Source organism: Mercenaria mercenaria, chromosome 17, assembly GCF_021730395.1.
Source record: "Mercenaria mercenaria strain notata chromosome 17, MADL_Memer_1, whole genome shotgun sequence".
Taxonomy (NCBI): domain Eukaryota; kingdom Metazoa; phylum Mollusca; class Bivalvia; order Venerida; family Veneridae; genus Mercenaria; species Mercenaria mercenaria.
The window spans coordinates 40109748-40133900 of record NC_069377.1 but is presented as its reverse complement, the minus strand read 5'-3'; the positions used below and the strand labels follow the sequence as shown (position 1 = coordinate 40133900).

General features: G+C 34.5%; 1 protein-coding gene across 4 annotated transcripts in view; it reads left to right on the top strand.

Moving 5' to 3' along the window:
* LOC123536267 (uncharacterized) overlaps positions 1-24153 on the top strand; it is a 65226-nt gene that overhangs the window by 35369 nt on the left and 5704 nt on the right. For 3 of the 4 annotated variants that reach the window (XM_045319276.2, XM_045319281.2, XM_045319280.2), the window contains 3 exons: positions 1993-2172; positions 22352-22678; positions 23362-23757. In XM_045319276.2, coding sequence (XP_045175211.1) covers positions 1993-2172; positions 22352-22678; positions 23362-23757 — 903 coding nt within the window. Of the gene's footprint in view, positions 1-1992; positions 2173-12163; positions 13145-22351; positions 22679-23361; positions 23758-24153 lie in introns of those variants that run through there. The other variant, XM_045319279.2, reaches the window with a different exon arrangement.

Sequence of the window (24153 nt, the reverse complement as noted above, 5' to 3'; positions counted from 1 at the left end):
CAGTTTGGTATATTCTTTATGATAAACCAAGGTATATGTGGTGTAAAAAAACTAAAACAAAAATTCACCCGATGGGTGGTTTCAAAAGGCTTTACAAGAACCTTAACATCCAAAAAGCGTAGGTGACCGATTTATGTCTTTGCTGCAAAATTTTATTGTAGGCGAAGGGCAAAAACTCGAAAACCCGGTCTGATCAAATAGATTGCGGTTCGCTCCCTTAATATTTCAAAGGGCAAGGAATATGGCAATCCTCAGTTAAACTGATTCAGTTATTTCCCTTATTTTTTTGTCAAGAGCCGGCAACTCATTACCGTCTATTTTTACCAAGTATACCTAACAGTTACTTCCCTTCGGTCTATTTGAGACAAGGAAGTAGTCAATGCGGAAGAAATTTTAATAAATCTATTATAATTAGGTAGCATATGGCCATGATTTTGTGTACACTGTCCTAGATAGCAGCTTTTGATAAGCTGAATGAACATGGGATCCCAAAGCCGCAATGAATATTGATCTGCTGATTATATTTTATTTATCATTTCCTTGTTCACATGTACGAACAGGTGACATTCTTTATACATTACATAAGGCGAGAGAAAATGTTCAGTATTCATAACGTTTCGTTTAAAATTTCATAGTCCTTGCACGGTCATAGTTTATCATCGTATGTATTAGGGACTTCCTGACAAAATATGATGCATGTTAAAGAAATGTTTTTCTTCTGTTAGGCTAAAGTTTCATCTATACATCAAAAATAAATGTAGATCATAACATTTTTTGTTTAAAATGATTATTTTTATGCATTTTGAACTTCATGTTGATATCAAATATTGTTAAAGATGTTTGTTCCCGGCAACTTCGTTTGAAAGTAGACATTAGTTAACTGTCAAAACTATTTATGTTCGTGACAGACAGGCGTCCCAGAAATAAAAGGTCGTATGTGAAAAACAGTACTTTTGAGAAAACTGAAAAAAAAAACCCATCTTTAACAGATATGTCAGCGAAAGCTTTTAAATACTTCAAACGTACCATTTGACATAGACTTAAGAAGCTGATGTTATTCCAGAAATTGTATATACGCTTTTTTACAGCCGTCTATCTGCTACTAACGACCTATTTACTGTATAATAAATTATTGTTGAATCCAAAATCACATAATATGCAATCTTAAAAGTAGCAGATACGACCTTTTTCTTCAGTGCAGTTTTCTAAAACCTACCGACACCTAAATGGTAAATAACAGATAGGACCTTATATTAGTAACAAACAGGGTTTTAAACAGGGTCACACAATTATGATTTTATGTTTAAGTTATGACCCTTTCAATGCAAATTCCGAAAAGTATTGGTCATAAAAGGTCGTAAGTAACAGTTACGACCTTATATTTTTGGTACGTCGATATATCATTAGTGCAATACAAAAACGTTGCCTGCGCATTCTATATTCAGCTGCAATTTGGTACTCACATTCAAAAGACTGAATATTTATATTCCGTGATAACCGAAATTCGACTAAAAGAAGATACTAGGTGCAGGTGTATTCAATAAATATGTTGCCGTATGCCTGTCATCATCACAGAATACCATGTACGAACATTTTGAATGTATTTCAGCCGTTTGAAACCTTTTTCATAGTTTCTGTTTATTTTATATTTACAACGCAAGATTACGCGTTTATATGTAGGCATCAAGTTTTTTTCTTCTTCGATACATCCAGACGTAAATTCATGAAGGAAGACTATAGATTGATACAACCAAAGCAATTTGGCTTAAAATGGGTTGACAAAAATATTACAAGTCTGGGAAACTCTTTCACAGGTCTTTGGCTTACTTTAGATTATAGAGTATGTGATCACTAATTACTGCCAAACACCTGCAGCAATGACCTGTGGTAATTTACGAAAACGAGAGACTTATACCTTTAATAAACTTACTACATCAATATTATTTCGTATCTAGTAACGATATAATAATGTTATTTTTGGTGTGTTTTCAGGCAATGATGTATACGTATTACCAGAGGGCGACTTCATGTGGCCGTCGCATGATGAAAATTGTCCCGAGGAAGTAATGCTAGAAATTGAAGTAATTTCTACATGGGAAGATGAGAAAAATGACAGGACAATCGTTGACCTTGACAATGCAACACACAGTCCAGAGTCAGATTACGGTTCCGGTAAGTGACTGTAGATTTTGCAGTTGGCAATATGACGCTGTTAGTACAAAGAAAAAAACATTAAGTATAGAGAAGGCACTGAGTACATAAGCGTCGTCAGTTAAGTGATACGTTATTGTTTCCTAAAGCAGTATTTCAATTACAGGGGTCAAAGTGCATACAAGAAAGAAGGTTAATATACCATTACTTCCTTTTACTTACATTGTAAAACGTGTTTTACTTGAAACACTGCTACTGTCTCCATCGTTGTACAATACTGTGCAGTTTGGTTCTAGAACCAGAACAGTTATCAAATAATGTTACAAGCGCTTTAAAAAAAAGAGCTACGGTGTATAATATGGTTATTATAATATTAGCTTGATCTGGGATGCTGTATTCGGCTCGAGTAGATTTTGCTAGATCAGAACTCATCTCACGAGGCGCGCAAGAGCCCTAGTGTGATCCGTCCTTTCAAAATCCACGAGAGCCGAATACAAAATCCCAGATCTAGCTACTGTTGTAATGACCCTTTTATTGTATACCTCCACCTTCTTGTTTGAGTTTTTGTTATCGAACGAAGTCTTCAATGTTTATCGATGTTAAAATAGTGAGTGAAGTTTTTTTGTGCGCTTTTTATATAACTGTGTCAGGTCATGCATATTAAATGAAAGTAGTGCAGCAACATACTCGTACATTACAAAAGGTACAATACGGAATTTTTTTCTGCATGTTCATATTGTGAAATACAAGCCGAATTTTTGACAGAATTCATATAGGTTTATAATAAATTAGCGTACAACTATATAACAGTGATTCTTGTGCGACTTTTTGAGCCGGAACTGTTTGTCGTACACCCACCAACCTGTGTATTTACTTGCAGCTAAACGGATGTTATAAAAATATTGGAGCATTTGTAGGGTTTCCCCGGGGTGCTTTAAGCCGTAAATATACATATATACTAGAAAGGCATCTGACCAGATTTCGATTTTTTCCAAAATTTTAGCAGATTGTTCTTTCTTAGCTAATACTAATTCTCCGTCTAATAATTGAAATGTTTGTTTTTGAGAGGTCTGATTGTTCTGGCTATGAAGGAGAGTTTGTAAGTCAACATACTGGCCTAACCAGATTTTTTCCTTGACAATATTACTGACGTGAGCATCTAATATGCCGTTAGAACAAGTATATAATGGGATATGTTCACCTGATTGTCCGGGCTGTCCACGTGACCTTCGCTCCTATTCGGCGGTGCCGGCTGTGTCTGCTGACGTTTCCTATTCGGCGGTGACGGTGGTGTTTGTTGACTCTTTGGCTGGCCAGATTTCGGTGTTGCTTGATCCGATGGACCCTTGTTTCCATCCGATGATGATGTATGTGGAGCTCTTTGTGATGTCCGGGCCCGTTTTCGTGGAGGCATGCTCAGTTTGTTTAAGTTATGGAAAAAAGCAAAACAAAAAATTAATATTCAGTTTAGAGGAATTCAGATCGTAAAGCTACCATGTTTTCTGTTGATGTTTTTGTTTTTATTATAGTTATTATTTGAGCCGCGCCAAGAAAAAACCAACACAGTGGCCCCGCGGCCCGCAACGACCCATTCTATTCGCTGACGGTTTCTCTAATTGTTACAGGCTTTGAAATTGAACAGCATAGAGCCCGACCAGACCGCCCGGACGCGAAGGCCGGCCCGGACCCGATCCAGCCGCAAAAGAACCCTTCTCACGGCGCGGCTCATTTATATGACGTCACCTTGATGACGCGTATTCAAATATATACTGTAAAGCAAGACTTAGTTTAAATGAGCTAGATCTAGAGCGTTCAATAAATTTATTTTTCGGATAGATACTACAATGAACATCTTCCGAAAGTAACAATAAAATAACAGTCGATCTTGATACAAGTTTTAAACATGTACATTTTATTTTCTAAATGTATACTTTTAAAAATTTAACTGTCTACCTCTCGTTCTTGGAATTTGCAGGAAAAAAGACCGCTCCTGAAGCGTGGGCTGTTTATATATGGGGTAAAATGTAGTGGGCGGTTCTAAATTTTTGAAACGGATTATTTGATTGGATCTTGGGAACCATGCGGTCGCGTGCAAAATAAATGTTGTTCACGCTATATGTCGTAAACATTTTATTCTTGTGGTATATTGGTTTTTCGTTTTGAATGCGGAGATCAGTGGAACACTATGATCAGCTTTTTAAAATAAAATCATTCGAGTATCATTTTTATCCTTTAGAATGAAGTCGACAGTTTCGCACCTGTCACGTAACTGCGTAAACATCATAATATGTTCAATCATGGATTCATAGCTATTTATGTACAAGAAACAGCCGATAAGATATAGAGTGTGCTAAAGCATAAAGTTATATGTATAAATGGATTCATTATCTGCACTTTAAACGTACACTCAATATATGAGCCGTGCCATGGGGAAGCCACTATGTTGGTTTTCTCATGGCATGGCTCATATTATATTGTCTTGGAATTTACAAGTTATTTATACTAATCAAAATCTTTCATTTCGACACGTTTGATGTAACTAATATCATGCATTCTAACAAAATATTCGCTAAAATGCGAGTCGTTTTATTTTAAAAATTGGCACATTTAAATTCTATAAACAGGGTATTAGTATTACTGAAGACGTGTTGAAAATACTAGATCTGAAATGCTGTTTAAACAGCATATGCTTCTTACACCAAGATATCGCATCCTATATCATCATTTCAGTACTGTTTTATGTCTGAATATCACAGATAATATCATATGTTTTATACATGACTAGAATAATTGTACAGCTAATTTATGTCCATGAGCTAGGCTGTGCTATTTCTTGTATAAATTATGCAGGTTTTACTTACATTTTGTTGTCATATTAGAAGATACGGCATAAAATGCTAACGACTACCTCTAGTTTATTTACGTAAAATTAGGCATGACCTGCAACGCAGTTAACGTAAATTTGAATATGTATAAAAAAAATTGAACGTTAATTTGAATAAGTATAAAAGTTCTATACGTATGATATTGTTATGTTTCGAATGAAATACTTTTGTTAAGTTCAACAACCTTTATTTTTAACCCTTAACCTGCTAAATTTCTAAAATTGACTGGTCCATGATTCAATTTGGGCAATACCATTTATTATTCGAAGGGGTGTTCACTGAAAATATACTGACTGAAAAGCGGACAGTGCAGATCATGATCAGCCCAGCAGAGGCAAAAAGGGTGTATATATTGAATGAAGTATGGTCTGATCTGAAAACGAAGTATTCGGGCATAGCTTCGAGCTGGTTTCGTGGGTATCGCTCCCCTACAGCGTTTCCTTATAATTTTTCTGTGTTTTGAAATGGATAGCTCAGTCAGTCGGTAAGGGCAATCGATGTTTTCACTACATATGAGCAGTCTTGGTGGATTTCTGGAGGAAAAACAAGTCCAAAAGCAACTCTATGTTACTGTAACGGATTGATTTAGGCTCGTGCCAGACGTCCCTAGAATTGACTAGGAATGTGACTAACGGAAAAAAATTAAATTGATGATTAGCAACAGTGCTAAAATTGTATTACTAAATCCAAGTATTTACAAAACAAAAATATAAGAAGCAATCGTATTAATCCGTATTTCCAATATTTCACAATGACACAAAATGGACTGAAACACCCCTTACTGCAGTGCCCAGGTGAAATCCACAATATGTTGCCGCTTTTGCCGAAGAGGCACAGATGTAATGCCATTGGCTGAAACACCTAGCAACTGAACAAAGCAAGTGTTCGGCAATGTCCATAAATGAAATGACCATAGAGTATCTTTGTAACAAAAAAAAGGATGTTGCACGTGCGCCATCTAATGAAATTAAATGAACAACCGAAGCTCACGAGACTTGATTTCCAATAGATTAAAAACGCATCAATGATCTATAATCAATACAGGCAAATGTACAAGTTTGACGGCCTGTTGCATGTGCAGTTACACATTTTGTCCTCGTGATCTTTTTGAGGATTTTGTCTACACATTTCCCTTACCTATTAATTTGGTTGCAATCTAACATGATTAGGAGTAAGCCCATGAACATGTTTCGAAGTCAGGGTTGTTAATATTCTTTGTCCTTTGGGGCATGGCGTCCTTTCAGTAATAAAGTTAATAGAGTTCCGCTCAAGATGTGCCAGAGTTATGGCCCCTGAAATAGTCAAAAATGCGCATTTTCACCTTGTAAAGCGCCTAGCTCTAAATTTTATCATATAAATTGATGAAACCTTGCATGAGGCCTTATCATGATATGAACTTGCGCATCTCCTATTTTTCGTCTGCCTCCGCCCCCTATTTCCAAAGTTATGGCCCCTGAAATAGTAAAAAATGCACATTTTCACCTAATGACGTGCCTAGCTCAAAAGGTATTTGATGTAAATTCATGATGCATGAGTCTTTATCATGATGTGACTTAAGCATTCTTCTTGAGATTTTAGCGCTAATTACAGAGTTAAGGCTCTTGAAATAGCCAAAATAGTGGACTTTTGTTTATGATGCTAATAGCTAAAAAAAAGAATATGGCCTAGACTAATGAATCCTTTGTATAAAATGTTTGTTGAGGCTATACCCCCTTAAAGACTGCAAACTTTTGAATTATTGCCCCGTATTTGTGACATGTACCAGAGGAGGGCACACCCTGTGTCCTTCAGACACATTCTAGTCTAGTTTCTTATTGTGTTATTATTTTGTTCAATGCTTCTAAAAGATCTTAACATTTTGTCAACATTTTAAACAATGTGTGTAAATCATGTTTTTTTCTCCAGCTCTAAAGCTGTTTTATCATACGCCGATAAGTCATTGTTAAGGCATGTCCCGGAAGCTACTTTTATTAATAGCTTCACAAAGTGTCTTATCAGTTGATATTTTAACAAACCAGGAAATACAAGGTTGTCACAGGTTCGAAATCGAGTGTAGTCAAATATATCAATATAATTTCACTTCCGCCTCTATATATAAGATATGTACAGTTAACCACAAAACTATTGCGTTGCATTTAAGATAACATTTTTTTTTATCTAATTAATGATATATAATAAATGAATTAGATGACTTATATATCTTAATTTACTAATTGAGCCATGTCATGAGAAACCCAACATAGTGGGTTTGCGACCAGCATGGATCCAGACCAGCCTGCGCATCCGCGCAGTCTGGTCAGGATCCATGCTGTTCGCTAACAGTTTCTCTAATTACTATAGGCTCTGAAAGCGAACAGCATGGATCCAGACCAGACTGCGCGGATGCGCAGGCTGGTCTGGATCCATGCTGGTCGCAAACCCACTATGTTGGTTTTCTCGTGGCACGGCTCAATTATCTTTAACTTTGCTTCTGATATCACAGCATTGTATAACTTAACCAAATATGAACTTGCTCTTTTAAATTTTCACAATGTCAGTAGAGGAATATGATAAGGCGAATTGGGCGACCAGTCGATAGATTGTAGGATGAGCCGTAAATAGGGATGATACCATTTTACCCCTTCTCAAAGCATAGGTTATTCCTCAACAATTCAAAGGCCAGCAGTTGATTGAGAGAACTAAATACAGATACATTTGTTACACCTAATTAATTTCATTATTTTCATAACTTTTATATTATTCTGCCAAGATGAGAAAAGAACGTTTAGCCTGTTCGAAATTTTACATTAGAATTTCAAGTTTTAGTACCTCTAACTTAGATATTTACAGGTACAGACAAATACTAAATAGCTAAAGCACGTCAGTATTATTGCGGATTAAAAGGTTGTTTTTTTTTTTGAAAACACACACATATAATAATAGCAGGTCTATACTTTACATCTTGATCGAAATTTTCATTAGTCATTTAAACTTATGTGCCGCTTTGGGTGTCATTTTTCATGTACTTTTGTAAATTTAGTAGTCTTATCGAAGGTAGACAAGTGATTTCATTTTTATTTAGCAGTTACTCTGTTGTTTCTCAAAGAAAAAGTAAATTAATTACATTCGAAAACAGAATGCTGCTTAAATTGAAGCCCTTCAGCGTTTAATTTTGATATATAATATTACACGTGTGCCTTTAAATGGTTCATATTACACATTTGAGGCACCCATCCTAGTCCAGCACCCATCCCAGAATTATCATATCTAAGGATGTGGTTTTATATAGAATATGGCAATATTCAAACATTTCTGTATTCATGTGTGTTTTTTTTCATCTTTCATTAAATGTGTTTTTTTCCTGAATCTTGTTAAGTCTACTTGTGTTGGAAGCTTAAACATATTACTTACAAAGTGTATATTAAATCAGGTACATGTATTTTGTAAATAATATTATTTGTAAACATGTTCAAATGTTCTAGAAATAGTGTTTTTTAAGGTACAAGATAACACTGCTTACGTCATACCAAAAAAACAGTTTTATCAATGCAATTCTATCGACCCATTCAACAGTTTTATCATATCATAAATTAAATGACTCACAATGTACCCCATTCAACTTTAAATGGTAAATGTGTGTATATTTTAAATTAAGAAATCATTTGATATGACTTTAGGTATTCCTTAAATGTAAAATAATGTTATTTAATGTAACCAGTGTTTCTAGATAACTGGCAACTTATAATAACTGGCAACTTGTAAGCTGAAGATCCCTTGCGGCACTCCTGAACAACATCAAAACGCCGTTAAAATCTTCTATAAAATTTAAATTATAGAACATTCACCTCGTCTAGGAAAAAATTGACAGTATGTTGCTCTCTACCTGCTGAACACTAACCGGATGGGTCTTGTACGACTTGATGGGATAAGATATATACATGTTTCTTATCAAATATGTAATATCAAGCAAATTTTACAGCAAACGATGATTTCATCAGACCATACAAATTTGAACTTATTCATTATCATATATATATATATATATATATATATATATATATATATATATATATATATTAATCATATGTAAAGATGCGTTCTCTGGCCTAATGTAATGTTGACATAATAAATGACATTAGATTTAAACAAAATCTAAAATAGTAAAGCGTAACTTACCCTGAGTATTTTAACGTTAAAATGACGTTTTTAGTCGCCGTTGGCAGCTTGCATCATTTGCTAGTATAAGTAAAACTAATATTTTTTTATGGGCAAATTTGGTAAAGATAAATGTGATAAATTTGATAAAGTAAGTACCATAAAAAGAGTTGAAGTTCACAGTGGTTACCCCAGACATAAGAATGTATCAATTCAACCTATTTATGGATTATGAGATAAGCAGGATTTTGTATTATCAAATGATATAATCATCGGTTCAAATAAATCCAAGCTATCTAAATAATCTTTATTTTAGCAAAACAGTAATCTAATAAAAACTTGTCATTAATCATTTATTTTTGTAAATCTATAGACATATGAACAGTGACACATTATTTTTACCTTTTCTTTGCTTTTGCTGTTCTTTTCATCGCGTTTGAGTGCGGAATTTTCTATGAAATGCATTTTTTTGAAAATCAGTTTTACATTTTTCACGAACTGCAGTTCTAGAGTAATCAGCAATGGCTTGTCAGACATTAAGCTGAAAATTGAAGTCTGCCCCCGAGGTAGTTTCAACTTAAGGCCCTTCAAATACGAATTAAATGAAGATTCTATACTGTTTTCACTACATGCATATTATTGCGGGAGTACAGTGCTGCAGCGGGAGAGCTTCCGACTCGTAACCCGTGTGGAAATAGATCAAAGTATTCACCTTTACGTCTTCCGCAGTATACGAAGAGCTGTTCCTTTTACAATACATGACGTTCATATATAAATGAAACATGGTATTTACAAAGTACAAACAAAAATAAAATAGTTGAAACACGAAATTGTCCATATTTTACACTGCAAGTGTGTATACCAGTCAGAATTCAGGAGGCAGTCATCAATCATAGTTAATTCAAGCTGAAAGATGTTTCCTTTAAAGCTTGTTTTCAAGCCAATAAATTTAATAGTTTGTAAGAATGTATGTAATATGTTTGGTTCATAAAAATATACACGTGGTATATGAAATATGTTTATTTAAATTAAGACTCCGGTAATGAAACGGAATTTATGTAAAATGATCCAACAAAGTCAGTAAAACATCGTTACATCTGCTCGACTGTGTTTCTCTAGCCTTAAAATATTGATGTCTACACCATTTTAGACATTACTAAAACACATTGTTGACTTGATATATTTTCACGAAACACAATATCTATTGTTTCATATGTAGCATAACTTTTTTCATCGGGCAGTATTTTATGTAGCTGATAACAAACCGTTTTTAGCCATGTCGGTCCCAGTTTTCATTGAACTTTAATGTGTAGTTGTATAATCATGCGGGTGATATACTTCTTTACTGTGTAAAATGTTTAATACACGGGCTATATTGTCGATCTGTATAGAGGATAACTAGTGCATGACTTATGATACAATTAATTTTGTTGGGTTTAACGCCGCACCGGTACAATCATAGGTCATATGGCGACTTTCCAGCTTTGATGGTGGAGGAAGACCCCAGGTGCCCCTCCGTGCATTATTTCATCACGAGCGGGCACCTGGGTAGAACCACTGACCTTCCGTTAGCCAGCTGGATGGCTTCCTCACATGAAGAATTCAACGTCCCGAGTGAGGCTCGAACCAACATTGATGAGGGGCAAGTAATTTGAAGGCAGCGACCTTAACCACTCGGCCACGGAGGTCCCCGACTTATGATACAAAGTTAGGAAGTGCACACAACCCAGAGAGCGGACGAAGTGGTCCAGTGGTAACGCTGTCTGACTTCGAAACCAGGGGTCATGAGTTTGAGCTCCCGCTCCTCCAGCTAAAAATACTAACATTGAGATAAGAGTCACTTGTATGTGAGCTTAACATTCATACACGCGAATAAACCCAAGAATGTTCTATAGTTCAGTGGCACGAAACGAAAGGTCATGGATTCAAGTCTTAGCAGAGGATGAACTCTTTTTATCTAAAATTTAGGAAGAACCAGGATAAGCTTCTGAAAATGGAGCATCGTCTTAAGCTTGTACTGTCCAAACATGCTAAAAACGAGTAGTGTCTGCACAAATCTGTATCTTTAAAGCTACTTTTTTATGTAAATCAGTGAAAAATAAGCACTTAGTATAGGTTAGTGTTTATTAATGTGTATTTACAAAGTTTAATCAGCTACGAGCGGCGCAGCCGCGAGTCTGATTAAGTTTTGTAAATGCACATTAATAAACACTAACCTATTTAGTGTTTGAAATTATTTTTGTTTTCGGATGACGTCAGAGCAAATAAAATCAATAACACACTTCTTGTCCCTTCTTTACACATGACTAACCTGATAAATAAACGACTGCAAGTTAATGCTGATTTACTAAAATAAATTTCCTGAAAATTTGAAAAGTACTGCAATGCCATTGGACAAAAAATAATTTCAAACACTAAAATTGACAGAAAACGTTACAGGAAATGAAAACTGTCAAATAAACTAAGTTTATGATAAATGTTGGTTCGTTTCATGTATATAACACATATCAATGCGTAACTAATGTTACAGACGTCATTTGTTCTAGATTATTCTGCCTAAAAAAAGAATTAAAGTATATTGAAATATTACAATGGGATTCCTGTCATACAGGTGACTATATTATTAAACCAATGCCCGATTTATCGACCTGTTTTGTCTTGTAAATAATCACAGCAGTCACGTTGCCAACATATATACGCACACCCGACTTATCTTAACTATTTATTAAATGTAAAATCACTAGGCGGAACTAAATTCAATTAATATGTTGAAAACCCGATATTTTACTTCTGCCTTAGGTATAAATTTGGTTTAAGGCAGTTAAGTTACAAATATACTGAATATAAATGCGAACGTTACTTGTTTTGTTACACAGTTTGTTTTAATTACTAGTATCTTATAAGAAGTTTATGTCTTAAACATTTGAATCAATACCATACCCAACACAAATTAAATCGACCACAGTTAAAAACCGATTGTACGGTTAAACCCTCACTCTGAATAAACATTGAATTTGTACATGTTAGGACAGATAAAAATATACACCTCCCAGTTACTATATCGTGAATATCGCCTTATATGTCACCGGGACGCCATTAAATCGTAGTTAAATTGGCAAAACAAGGAAGGTTAATAGACGTGAAAATGTGAATATTGTTACGCGTTTATAGGATACATGTTTTTGAATGAAGGTTATACGGATAACTAGTGGTAACAGCTGTACGTTTGGTGATCAAATAACTAGTGAAAATAAAGATTTATATATATAAACACAAATCGGGGTTGGATTTCGTTGGATATTTCAAACACTGAAGTTTTTCGTCTGTACGTAACGACAAAGTTATTTTAAGTACACCGGAAGACAGTGTAATGTACATAGTTTTTTCTCCGGAGGACTGAAGAGAAGTCAGCAGTTTTTAATTTGAGAAGCCCAAGAGGAAGTTGTTTAAAAATGTGTGACATTTATACTGAAAAAGTGGAGATTATCGTTTTATTGTAAAGCGTTTCAAAGTATTATTTATAGCTTGATATCTAAATATAGACATTAAATAATGACAATGTTTCATGTTTTACATAGACATAAATATTTGTGAAAGTGTATTTTTTTAATTTTGTAAATAAACGGCTATACAGACGTAAGCTTTTCTAAAATCTGTTAAGACGATTATATTTTATAACAGGAAGGATATTAAAGTCATTGATCCATAGAATCAAAGCGCTGAATAACTGAAAACCATATTTTAATATTAAGACACGGCGGTACAAGAAACAAAGCGCACATTGTAAAAAAAATAATTAGGAATGAAGAAAGCCCATCTGAACAAATGGAGAAAAGAAAGACTATTAAGCACAAACGACAATCCACACGGTTGTGCCGAAACGAGCTGTCCAAAAGAGTCGTACCCGAGAAGTTACTCCAGCCAATATCACTATGTATTGAGTCTTATACCTATATCACCGGCTCATGGAGGAGGTAATTTAATTCATACTCTTTTTCTTGTCAACCGAGACAGTATGAGCGTAATAATATATGATTTATCCAATCATGTTCCTTGTAAATACACATTAATGTGGCAGTGTTTTTGTTTTCGATGTAATAGCTCTTGTATCTTCTATTTCTATACTTCTGTATAACAGAGTAAGTTATAAGGGTACTAATTCTGCAGCACAGGTTACAGGATGGTGTCATAATTTCTACATGTAATTACGTGTTTTCGACAATGTTGCTCGTCGCACACCCCGGAGACCGCCGAAATTGCATACGGGGAATTTTATTATTTCCGATTGCTGTTACAAGTTCACGAACTGCCTGCCTGCAGTTTGTATCACAACATCGACAACGATATATTATCTAATGAAAAGTTAATCAAACAAAATATGACATGAGAAACTTTTAGACCGGTCAGTGAAAATAGTCACGGCCTCTCTCTGCCAGAGATATATATATATATATGTCAGTCTCCGTTACTAAACGTATCATATTATTTGTTTGCTTTGTTACTATACAATATCTGTTTATGAAGATAATATTCTTAAGTGTACCGTGAGAAAAAAAATTAATCGTGATCTTATAAAATAGATTCATTTTAAAATAAAGGCGATTTCTGAATAAAGTACTTTTAGAGATTACCAAGAAATGTGGATATGTCCAGGATCTAACAGCCATTCTTGGAAAACTGTTTTTATCATCATGGCTCCAAAAATAGTTTTTAAAATATATAGCTGCATACATGCAGTATGACATGTCCTGTTGTAAAAAAACGAACACTTCAGTTTAAAAATAAATATGTGTATGTGTATTTTGTACACACGTTTCTAATACATATGTTAAGTTGGTTGCTTAGTCATATTGGCTGCTCGGTAGATATACCACAATACTATAAATGAGTGATCAAAGGTTTGATCCTTAGGCGAGCCTCCTTCTTCAAACCCCATTTTGGCCTGAGATTACCGGGAAATGTGGGTATATCAAGGATCTAGCAATCATTCTTGGAAGTCCGTTTTATCATTTATATTGTTTCAAATATAGTTTGTAAATAAATAGCTTGTCTTGCTGTATCATATCCTGTTGAGAACAAAACACTAACTCTTCCGTTAAAAGTGAATATGAGTATGTATAGTTTGTACGCAGTTGAATGGTTTTTTTTTTCTTAAGAAATACGTTTCTAGTACATGTGTTCAACTTTAAGTTGGTTGTTTAGTTCTGTATTGACCATGATATCAGCTTAGTAGACCCAATACTATAAACAAAACGATAGAGAGTTTGATCTCCAGGCGAGCTGTCATCTCCAAACCATTGGACCCGACTGGGCTGATTCCTTGGTTTCTTAATTATAAACTAAACCTTGGGAGGAAAATACCGAAGTCCTTACCGGGGATCGAACCCCTGTCCCCGAACCTCATGATCCGTAGGCGGATATATATGTATACTAGCCGCGCCTTAGTGCTCACTTAACAGCAAGGCTGTTGTTAGTGGCCTTTTAACTTACTACCCTTTATATTACTTCATATCTCTCCAGCTCTTCAAAATGACTCTTATGTCCATTGAATCAGTTAGTCAAACATCATTTCCGCCATTAAAGTAAATCTAGACGAGAAAATACCAAGGTTCTATTCGGGGGTCGATCGCCCGGACCTCAAGATTTGTAGGCGTATAGTCTAACAATATCGCTAATGGATTAACTCAAAAGCAAGGCTCGTGCATGGAAGTGGCCTATAAACTTTCTATCGCTGCACATTCTTGTGGAAAATAAGAACCGTCGTTACTTACATGGAATAGTGTTGAAAAATGGCGTTGAAGCAACATCAGAAAATTTCTTAGTTTTAGTTCTTAATAATACTGCTGATATTTGTGCTAAAATAAGAATATTTTCAATTTGGTTAATCTATATGATTTTTGATAAATTTAAAATCTTCAAACAGCTTTGATAATAAATTCGAATAGTCGGCTGTTATTTACTGTTTGATGCTAAATTAGTGTGCAATTTATTTGAATCTCGGAGTTGTATTACACGTACATCTTCATATATTGCAATTTTATGATAATTATACAGGTGTGTCGTCATAAGCATCAAGCATCGTATTTACTTATAGCATGTGCGGTTTTTAAAAGGAAATGAGTATGCAGTTCTATTGATATAGGCAAAACCTAAAAAATAAACAAAGAATACATACAGATTTTTTTTTTGTTGTGAATCATGTGTATTTTTTATCTTCGATTCTATTTTTAAAAAGCCTATAACCTCGAATCAAGGTATAATTTGAATAGTTTCGTGCCTTTATTTGCTAAAAATGAAATAAAAGTTGGGGTCACTTTACGCTCGTTTAAAATAATCTTGAAATATGATAAGTGTAAAAAATCCACAACAAAATGTTATGGCGTTAGTATTCTCTAATTAGCGCTGTCTTGTCGATCAGATTAGTTGACAAGTCGAGGGTTCAACGCAATAAGGGCGTATCTACATATAATAATCATATGTAGATACGCCCTTATTGCGTTGAACCCTCGAAGTGTACAATTAACAATACAAATGTCGTTAACTTTGCAATTTTGATTTGAAAGAAGTCAAGATTTAACGTTCAGAAAATAGCAGTATGGCCTCTATTCATGTTATACGAGGCTTATATCTTTGTGTCTCCAGATCTTCTTTTGCGGGTAGGGGTGTGTGGTTGTGGGGGTGAGGGTGGGGATGAGAGGGACTTTGTTTAAGAGTGGTCAAACATTATACTAGTGCTCTGTGTGAAATTTTGGTTTTGTTTGGGATTTCACGTAGTAATACAATAGTTTGGGCCCTTGACCTGGCCAGGAGCCAACGCCAACAGTTTGTCCGTACGTATCTCAGAAGTACTTAATCTTGAGTCATGATACTTTATATGAATGTTAGTCTACATGTAAAGTTATGCACTTAAGATTTTGTTTAGGGTTCCACTCAGAAAAACCAGAGTTGGGGCTTAAAGGGCTTAAAAGATTGTGTCGCCTATATCATGAAAAAGAAATATTATTAAGTTTGCACTATAGGTTTAATTTGCAATACACCCTCCTGCTCCCCATCCCACCACCCCTTACTCACATGCAAACGAAAGAATATATGTTTCTTCTTTCAGTTTCCTTGTGTTTTTGATGCTGTTCTGTAGCATCCTTACAACTCCCCCCTCCCCGTTCCCACCTGCGACACCCCCATTTCAAGCTATTGCGTTTATTTATATTGCATTGTCAACAATTGATCATACACAGAGAGAAAGTGTCTCAAGGTGTAGAACCAGTAAATGATCATTTCAGTTTGAATATTATGTAAGAAGTATGAAGACCAACCTTAATCTTTTATAGCACTAAATTTCAAATACGTCCTAATCGTATTTAACTTCATTTTAAATTTATCTAGGAATTATCACTGTATAGTTCTGCTAACTGATACTTGAGACAGCGTATAAAGAGTATGTACATTTTGTCTAGTCAGTATGTTTAATAAAAATGCAAAATGGATAAAGTCTCATTAAAATTTTCGTATCTGTAGACAAAACAGTTTTTATACAATGAGTTTGTGTTTTTTCGAACAAAATATTTCGCTATTACATTGGTGCAGAACGTTGGCGTTGAATTTAAACTCTTAATTAAACTTAAACTCTTTCAAGGTACCTATGCTTCCATTAGCGAATAACTAAATACTCAAATATTCAAAATGCCTTCAATTTCTCACTATTTTTACACAAAGCTGAAAAACAGGCATAATATAAATACGGCAAGCTAGAAGTCGGCCCTCTTCCTCGGTCCTCGATTCTGACTTCTGACGAACCCCTTTTTAATTCGTTGCAGCAATCTGGTAACACGTTAGGACAGTCATAGAAGATGTCTTTTATCTCCTTACTTTGCTAACACTAGTTTTTCCAAATGTCACACCTTGATACTGTGTTTTTATAAATACAATCGAGACATTCCACGGCGTCTGCCCAATGCCAGTTGATGACGTCAGAGCTATACTAAAACGTGTGTGAGGGAGAATTAAATCTCGGATGTTACCCGAGTTTTTGCTGATATGCATTCGAGCATTCAGCATTCCGGCGGCGTGGGTGTAGTTTTTAAATACCCCTGTTGTGCGGAGAGCGAGTTTTTGAAGTGTTGTTTGAAGATGTATTAAAATGGTTTAGTCATGCTAATTTTACCTCAGATTGCTAAGGCTCGATGAAACATTTTAACTATGCAACGCCTTTTAGGTATAAAACGTGTAGTTTTTAAACGGATGTTGATTCAGCAAAAATAATCAAATGAAAAATATAGAGGAGCTATCAAAAATGCACAATCTGCAAAGTTACTACTAATGTCGTCGAACCTTTAATGGATGGAAGGCAATCAAAGTGTCTGTTTCTGTCAATGGCAAATTATCAAGTTTAACAACATTTCAGTCAACTCATTTGAAAAATGACACCGGAAGTAAATTTGAAAATTAGATCATTGACCTACATTACCATATCACATTACAGTAAATCGCTTGGGGACCATGATATCAAATACATTAAACAAACAAACAGAATGGCCGATAACTGAACTGGTCAGACACTTTTAAAATTTGTTTAAGGAATTGTAAGTTAAATAATGATAGATATAAGTATAGAATAAAGGAGATTAGAACTGTATCGTTCTTTGGATTGTTTTTAAAGTATCAATAAGCGTCAGAAAATTGTTATTTTCAAAACATAGTTAAAACCTTGAGCCTACTAGCGGCAGGTGATTCTGCCTTTGCGACCAGTGCAGACCATGATCAGCCTGCACGCATGCACTGTTCGTTATTCAGTCAGTAAATTTTCAGTGAACACCTCTTTGATAAACAAGTGGTGCTGCCCAAATTGAATGATAAACCAATCCATTTTATAAATTTTGCAGGGTAAAGGTTAAAAAATATTTAGTTTGTTTATAATCATCGATCAAATTTAAGTCGATTTTTCACGAGTATGGCATACAGTACAGCAAAATTCTTGTTGTTTTACATGTTTTTAATGCATGACTTCAGTTTTTTTTCAGGGTCCTTTTACATATTCACATAAACAACAAAAAAATACACCAAGTTTATCTATAATTACTAATAAATGCAAGTATTTTGTAAAGGATGACATAATTCTACATTTTGCTGAAGACGCTCCCTTGATAGAAATATCAGACATAGGCTATGGAGGTAATACACCACTCTTTGGTGGTCTAGTGATTAAGGAATCGGGTGCTAAATCTAGAAGTGATGGGTTCGAGTCTCATTCGCATATCCCCCTGTTATACCAGCATAAATATGTAAATTGTTTCATTAAGCAGAGTCAAGAATGACTGAAAGGGAGGAAGTATTATATAGATTGTCAAAAATTGTAATTTTATTGTTTATGTAAACAAGTTAGAAATCAATTAATTCACGATAATTGTGATGTAACCAATCCCTTTTGAACAAGTTGTTTTTTCGTTCAACAATTTATTTAATATGTAATGACTCACCGTGTGTGAACGTATTTGGTTTATACGCCCTTAAACAAGGAAGTAAACTCTTCAGAAAGCTTTTGTTTGAATACCGTGCATTGCAAACTGTTATGGTTATTTATTTTCTTTACATGATAATAATGGCCAATCTTATTCAGTGCAAACGCATAATATTTTTTCTTTATCTCCGTATCTGTGTTTTATTTATTGAAGAATATAATTATTCATATCCGAACAATCCTATTGTGCAAAGAACAGGCTACCCACCACGTTTGCAGGTAACGCACTATTTCGAAATACAATGCATATAGAAGCCGATGTTTTAATATGAATGACTTGAAATTTTCATTAACAAAAATTATGGTAATGGTTTCTCAGATGATTAAACAAAATGACCTTGGTTCGAATTCATCCGCGTTTAAAGATGGCAAATAAGTCATTTTACAGTTTTATAGAATATTTGCACTGATGTTACTTTACTTAACTATTAATAACTGTCAAAGTTTAAATTCATGCACCATTTTATTACCAGTCATCGAGAAAAAAAAATCTGGCCTTTAACTTTAATTATATAGAAACTTGATCATTAGGAACTGTTACTTTAAGTTTTTTGCAGATTTGAATTTTATGTTAAAATAATGAAATGAGCCGCGCCATGAGAAAACCAACATAGTGGCTTTGCGACCAGCATGGATCCAGACCAGCCTGTGCATCCGCGCAGTCTGGTCAGGATCCATGCTGTTCGCTAACAGTTTCTCCAATTTCAATAGGCTTTAAAAGCGAACAGCATGGATCCTGACCAGACTGCGCGGATGCGCAGGCTGGTCTGGATCCATGCTGGTCGCAAAGCCACTATGTTGGTTTTCCCATGGCACGGCTCAAATGGATGTTCCAGTATATGTTATGCATAAATATAAGGTTAGAAAATTACTACTTTCCATACTGTACATACTACCATATAGTCAGGGTCATAAAGGGAAATAATCAAAATTAATGGATTCAATAAAACTTTCTACATTAAAATAAAATCTTTTGACAAATATTAGAGAAACTTATTATATAAAACTGGATTTAACAAAAACTTAATATTTTGGTCATAATAGAATGGCAGACCCATTATTAACAAAGAAACCGTAATAAGAAGTACGGGATTTCGTCAAGTGTAACGAAAAATTCATAAACATAATGACGGCATGATTCCTTTATGGTGCACTTACGTATCTTAAATGTTGAAAATACATATTTCCTTTAAAAGAAAAGATACTGCATTACGAAAATTAATAACAAAAAAAAAGAAATAAGAAAAAAAAAAAGAATCTTAAGAGAAAACTCAGCCACCGCCCTTTTCTTCGCATATAATTTGCTAAAAGTAGTTAACCTGTATTGCTAAAGTTCTTTTTTAAGAAACCCTTAAAATTGCCTAAATGTATTTTCACGTGAGCATTTTTTCTTGTAATTGATAAGCTACCGAAATATCGAACAGTTTTAACAAAACGTATAAAGTTTCTTTGGTTTTAGTTCAACTACGATGAAAACTTTACAAAGAATTATATGAAGTCATCAGTAAGGAAACGACCACACTATTTTATTGTTTTCAGTTATAATGAGCTCTGACCAGGAAGCCATTAAGATTTTTAGGGTTTGCGCAGTACATGCAATATGTAATGTTAAATATGAACAATTTCATGAAACCGTTTTATGCGTGCATATTTCAGCGAATACAAATATAGCTGTATTGTTTTGTTTTAAAAGCAAATTGTTCAGTTTCAAGAAATGAAATGATATTACGCGAACTACAACATGTGTATCTCTTTGCCATACGTTATAATCATAACCCCTGAGAGTTAGAAAGCATCGAACGCCAGTGATCATTATAGACCTTCAAACCTTTCTTGTCTGTCTGTCAGTCGGTTGGTCGGACGGTGTTGGTCTGTTAAGGAATAATGCAGACGATAGTGTGGTGGTGCATACGCAGTCCTTTAGACTCTGCTAACCTTATCTCATAGCAATATTAACGTAGACACCAGTATCAATTTTTCAAGTAGTTATTAATTCACACCAGGAAGTATGAGATTTTTTTTTCAAATTTCAAACAAATCAGATAACGTTATTTTCAAATTGGTATTTCTTGGTCGGTATAAATTAAAACTCTTCCTGGTTTGGCCATTTGATTAGGGATAAGGACCAGTAGACATAGTTGGATCTTTTCTGGTTTTGTCAGATACTTGCAAAACATACAGCAAGTGTTTTCTCTGGACACACGTTTTTGTTGTTTTTTTTTTTGGTGGCTAATCTGTTATAACTGCAACAGCGTGTAAGTGTATTCACTTTTTTTTACACTTCTACAAAATATAATAACGACCAAACTGGAAAATTTGTACGTGTTTTGCGGTAGCGCAAACTATTTCAAATTGTGTTTGTATTACGTGTAATAAAATACCATCATGTTAAATGTGTTGGGGAATGTATAGCATTTGTGCACATTGATTTCTATATTTACATATTATTTTTCTTCCTATGGACGTAAATTACAGCATGACTTGCTTCTGACGCGTGTTTACAGATAAACTTTGCACTTTAATATTTGTGTTTCCCGTATACTTGAATAAGTTTCTAAACAAGGATGTGGTCATATTTTATTGCTTTCATTTTAGTAATTTTATTGCTGTTTAATTGCAATTCTATATGATATGTTTTAGATACTTCCTTTTTTAAATGGCTACATGTAACAAGTCATGACTCAAATCTATAGGACTCATAAACTGAGCAGTCCAACAAAACTGATAATAATTTATACTTTAAAAATGCAAATTACGGTCTTGACAGACTTACATTAAAAGAAATGCATAATTATTGTATATCTATTTCTTTCATTTTACACAGATTAAGTCTGTCTATTACTGCAATTACTTAGACTAAGTCTGTCTATTACTGTAATTACTGGTATATAGACTAAGTCTGTCTATTACTGTAATTACACAGACTAAGTCTGTCTGTTACTGTAATTACATAGACTAAGTCTGTCTATTACTGTAATTACTTAGACTAAGTCTGTCTATTACTGTAATTACTGGTATATAGACTAAGTCTGTCTATTACTGTAATTACACAGACTAAGTCTGTCTGTTACTGTAATTACATAGACTAAGTCTGTCTATTACTGTAATTACATAGACTAAGTCTGTCTATTACTGTAATTACATAGACTAAGTCTGTCTGTTACTGTAATTCCATAGATTAAGTCTGTCTATTACTGTAATTACATAGACTAAGTCTGACTGTTACTGTAATTACTTAGACTAAGTCTGTCTATTACTGTAATTACATAGACTAAGTCTGTCTATTACTGTAATTACTGGTATATAGACTAGGTCTGTCTATTACTGTAATTACATAGACTAAGTCTGTCTGTTACTGTAATTACATAGACTAAGTCTGTCTATTACTGTAATTACATAGACTAAGTATATCTGTTACTGTAATTACATAGACTTAAGTCTGACTGTTCCTGCCTGTTTCTGCCCATTTAACGTGCATATTAATACTGTCTATTTCAGTATAAAGTCTGTGTATTCTGTCTAGCATGTACATTTTTCCTGTTTCCGTTCTTTAACGTGTGCATTCTGTCTGTTTGCGTTTTTTAACATGCTCATTCTGTCTATTTCTGTTCTTAAACGCCGTTAATAATTTTGTTATTAAACGTGCTCACATTCTGTGTATTTCCAGAATCAGGAACCGATCATACCTCAGACATGGATCTCAGTCAAGGATCTCTGGACCTCTCACGTACAGGGCCTTATTACAAAAGCCCTCCCATCCCACAACCTCCACCGCTCACCATGCGTCCGGTACAAAATCAATCCCCAATTTCACCTGTACCGAACGGTCAACAGAACGGGTGTTTAGACTTAAGCCGCAGTGCCAACTCAACACCAAACACCTATATGCATTACAGTGGAGGAACCTCGATCAATCTTAGCCAAGGAATCACACAGGAGCAATCCCAATATTATCAGCTACCAAGAATTAAATTGGAACCAGGTTTGGGAATAGGTAAGAGCCTTACATTTAGCATCGTGAGTAACAGATTATGGCAGAACAAAATGGCACACTGTTGAATGCGATATCATCAGATGCACTTGAGTACCTAGTTAATGCCTTCTGCATGCCACTAACTACCTTTTAAATGGGGTACAGATTGACCTATAATTGTGTTGGTATGACATTAAATACAATAAAAAAAAAAATTACAAAATAGATACACGGTGCTAAGAAATCAGTGAATGAAATAGTGCAATGAAATGCCATAATGAGATTTGTGGAAGCTTCGAAAATCCAGTAACATCATGCATATCAAAATTGAATTTACTTGGTGTAATTAATATAGGTCAAGGAAGGAGATACCAAAACTTGCTCGCACATACCGTTTTAGTAAAACATTTATGTCATTCTTACGAAAAGACTTATCTTTTCTATAATAATCGATTTTTACTTTTCGCCATTTGACTTTAAAGTACACCAATAATTGACATTTTAGCACTTTGAACAGCGCAAAAAGTAATTAACTGCTTCATTGTGTCAATGCAGGTAACCACTTTGTACACTGAGGTGATATGAGAATTTGTTGTATTGCTATTTATTTTTTACCAAAATAAAATTAATTCAAATATACTGTTGATTTCTCTGCCTTTGTAAAAAATCATATTGATAGATGTTCGTTTTGTTTCGACTTTCAGATCCAACCATTACATACAAACCGGAAATGGATTATAATCATAATGAACATATGACGTCACCAGCAATACCAGTGCCTTCCCGTACAGCCTATGACTTATCTTATGAACAAAATATTAATGACAGAATAAAAAACGAAGAAGAAGAAATGAACACTGGTTGTGAGCAAGTGTCTCGGGACGCGGCACGTGATATGTCGTCTGAACCACGTGTCACGGTGGAAACAATAAATGCAAACTGTATTCCGTTGACTGTGATGTCACAAGATGACGAAAACGACAGTGGTACAGAGAGTATAGATTCAAAAGATTCGGATGCCTGCAGTAATCTAAATATCAATGAAAATGGAACAGGGCAGAAAACAGATAGAAAACGCCCTGGTAGAAAGAAGGGTCAAGGTGTGTTATTTTTTTCATTTCAAGTAAATTTAGAGAAATATTCAAAGATAAAAGTATTGCTGGTGAGCGTTTGTGAAACTTACACTTCTGTTTTGAAAAGTTAATCAAAGATCAGTATACATGTAGAGTATCGTTATATTCTGACTTTTCCACGACAACACACGAAATGTTCGTGCAGCTGAAACATACAATGAAAGGTTGTCTGCTCTATGAATGACAATTTCGTAACACCCCCAACTTTTAAGGAATTAATAAAACCAAATAAAGGGAGTTAATAAATTTAGTACCCAGTTTGAATGTTCTAGTCAATATTATTACTTCGTTCCATGTGTTACAAGACAGTTTTTGTAACACAGAAGTATGTCAATAACGTATCTATAGACAATTGTCTTTTAT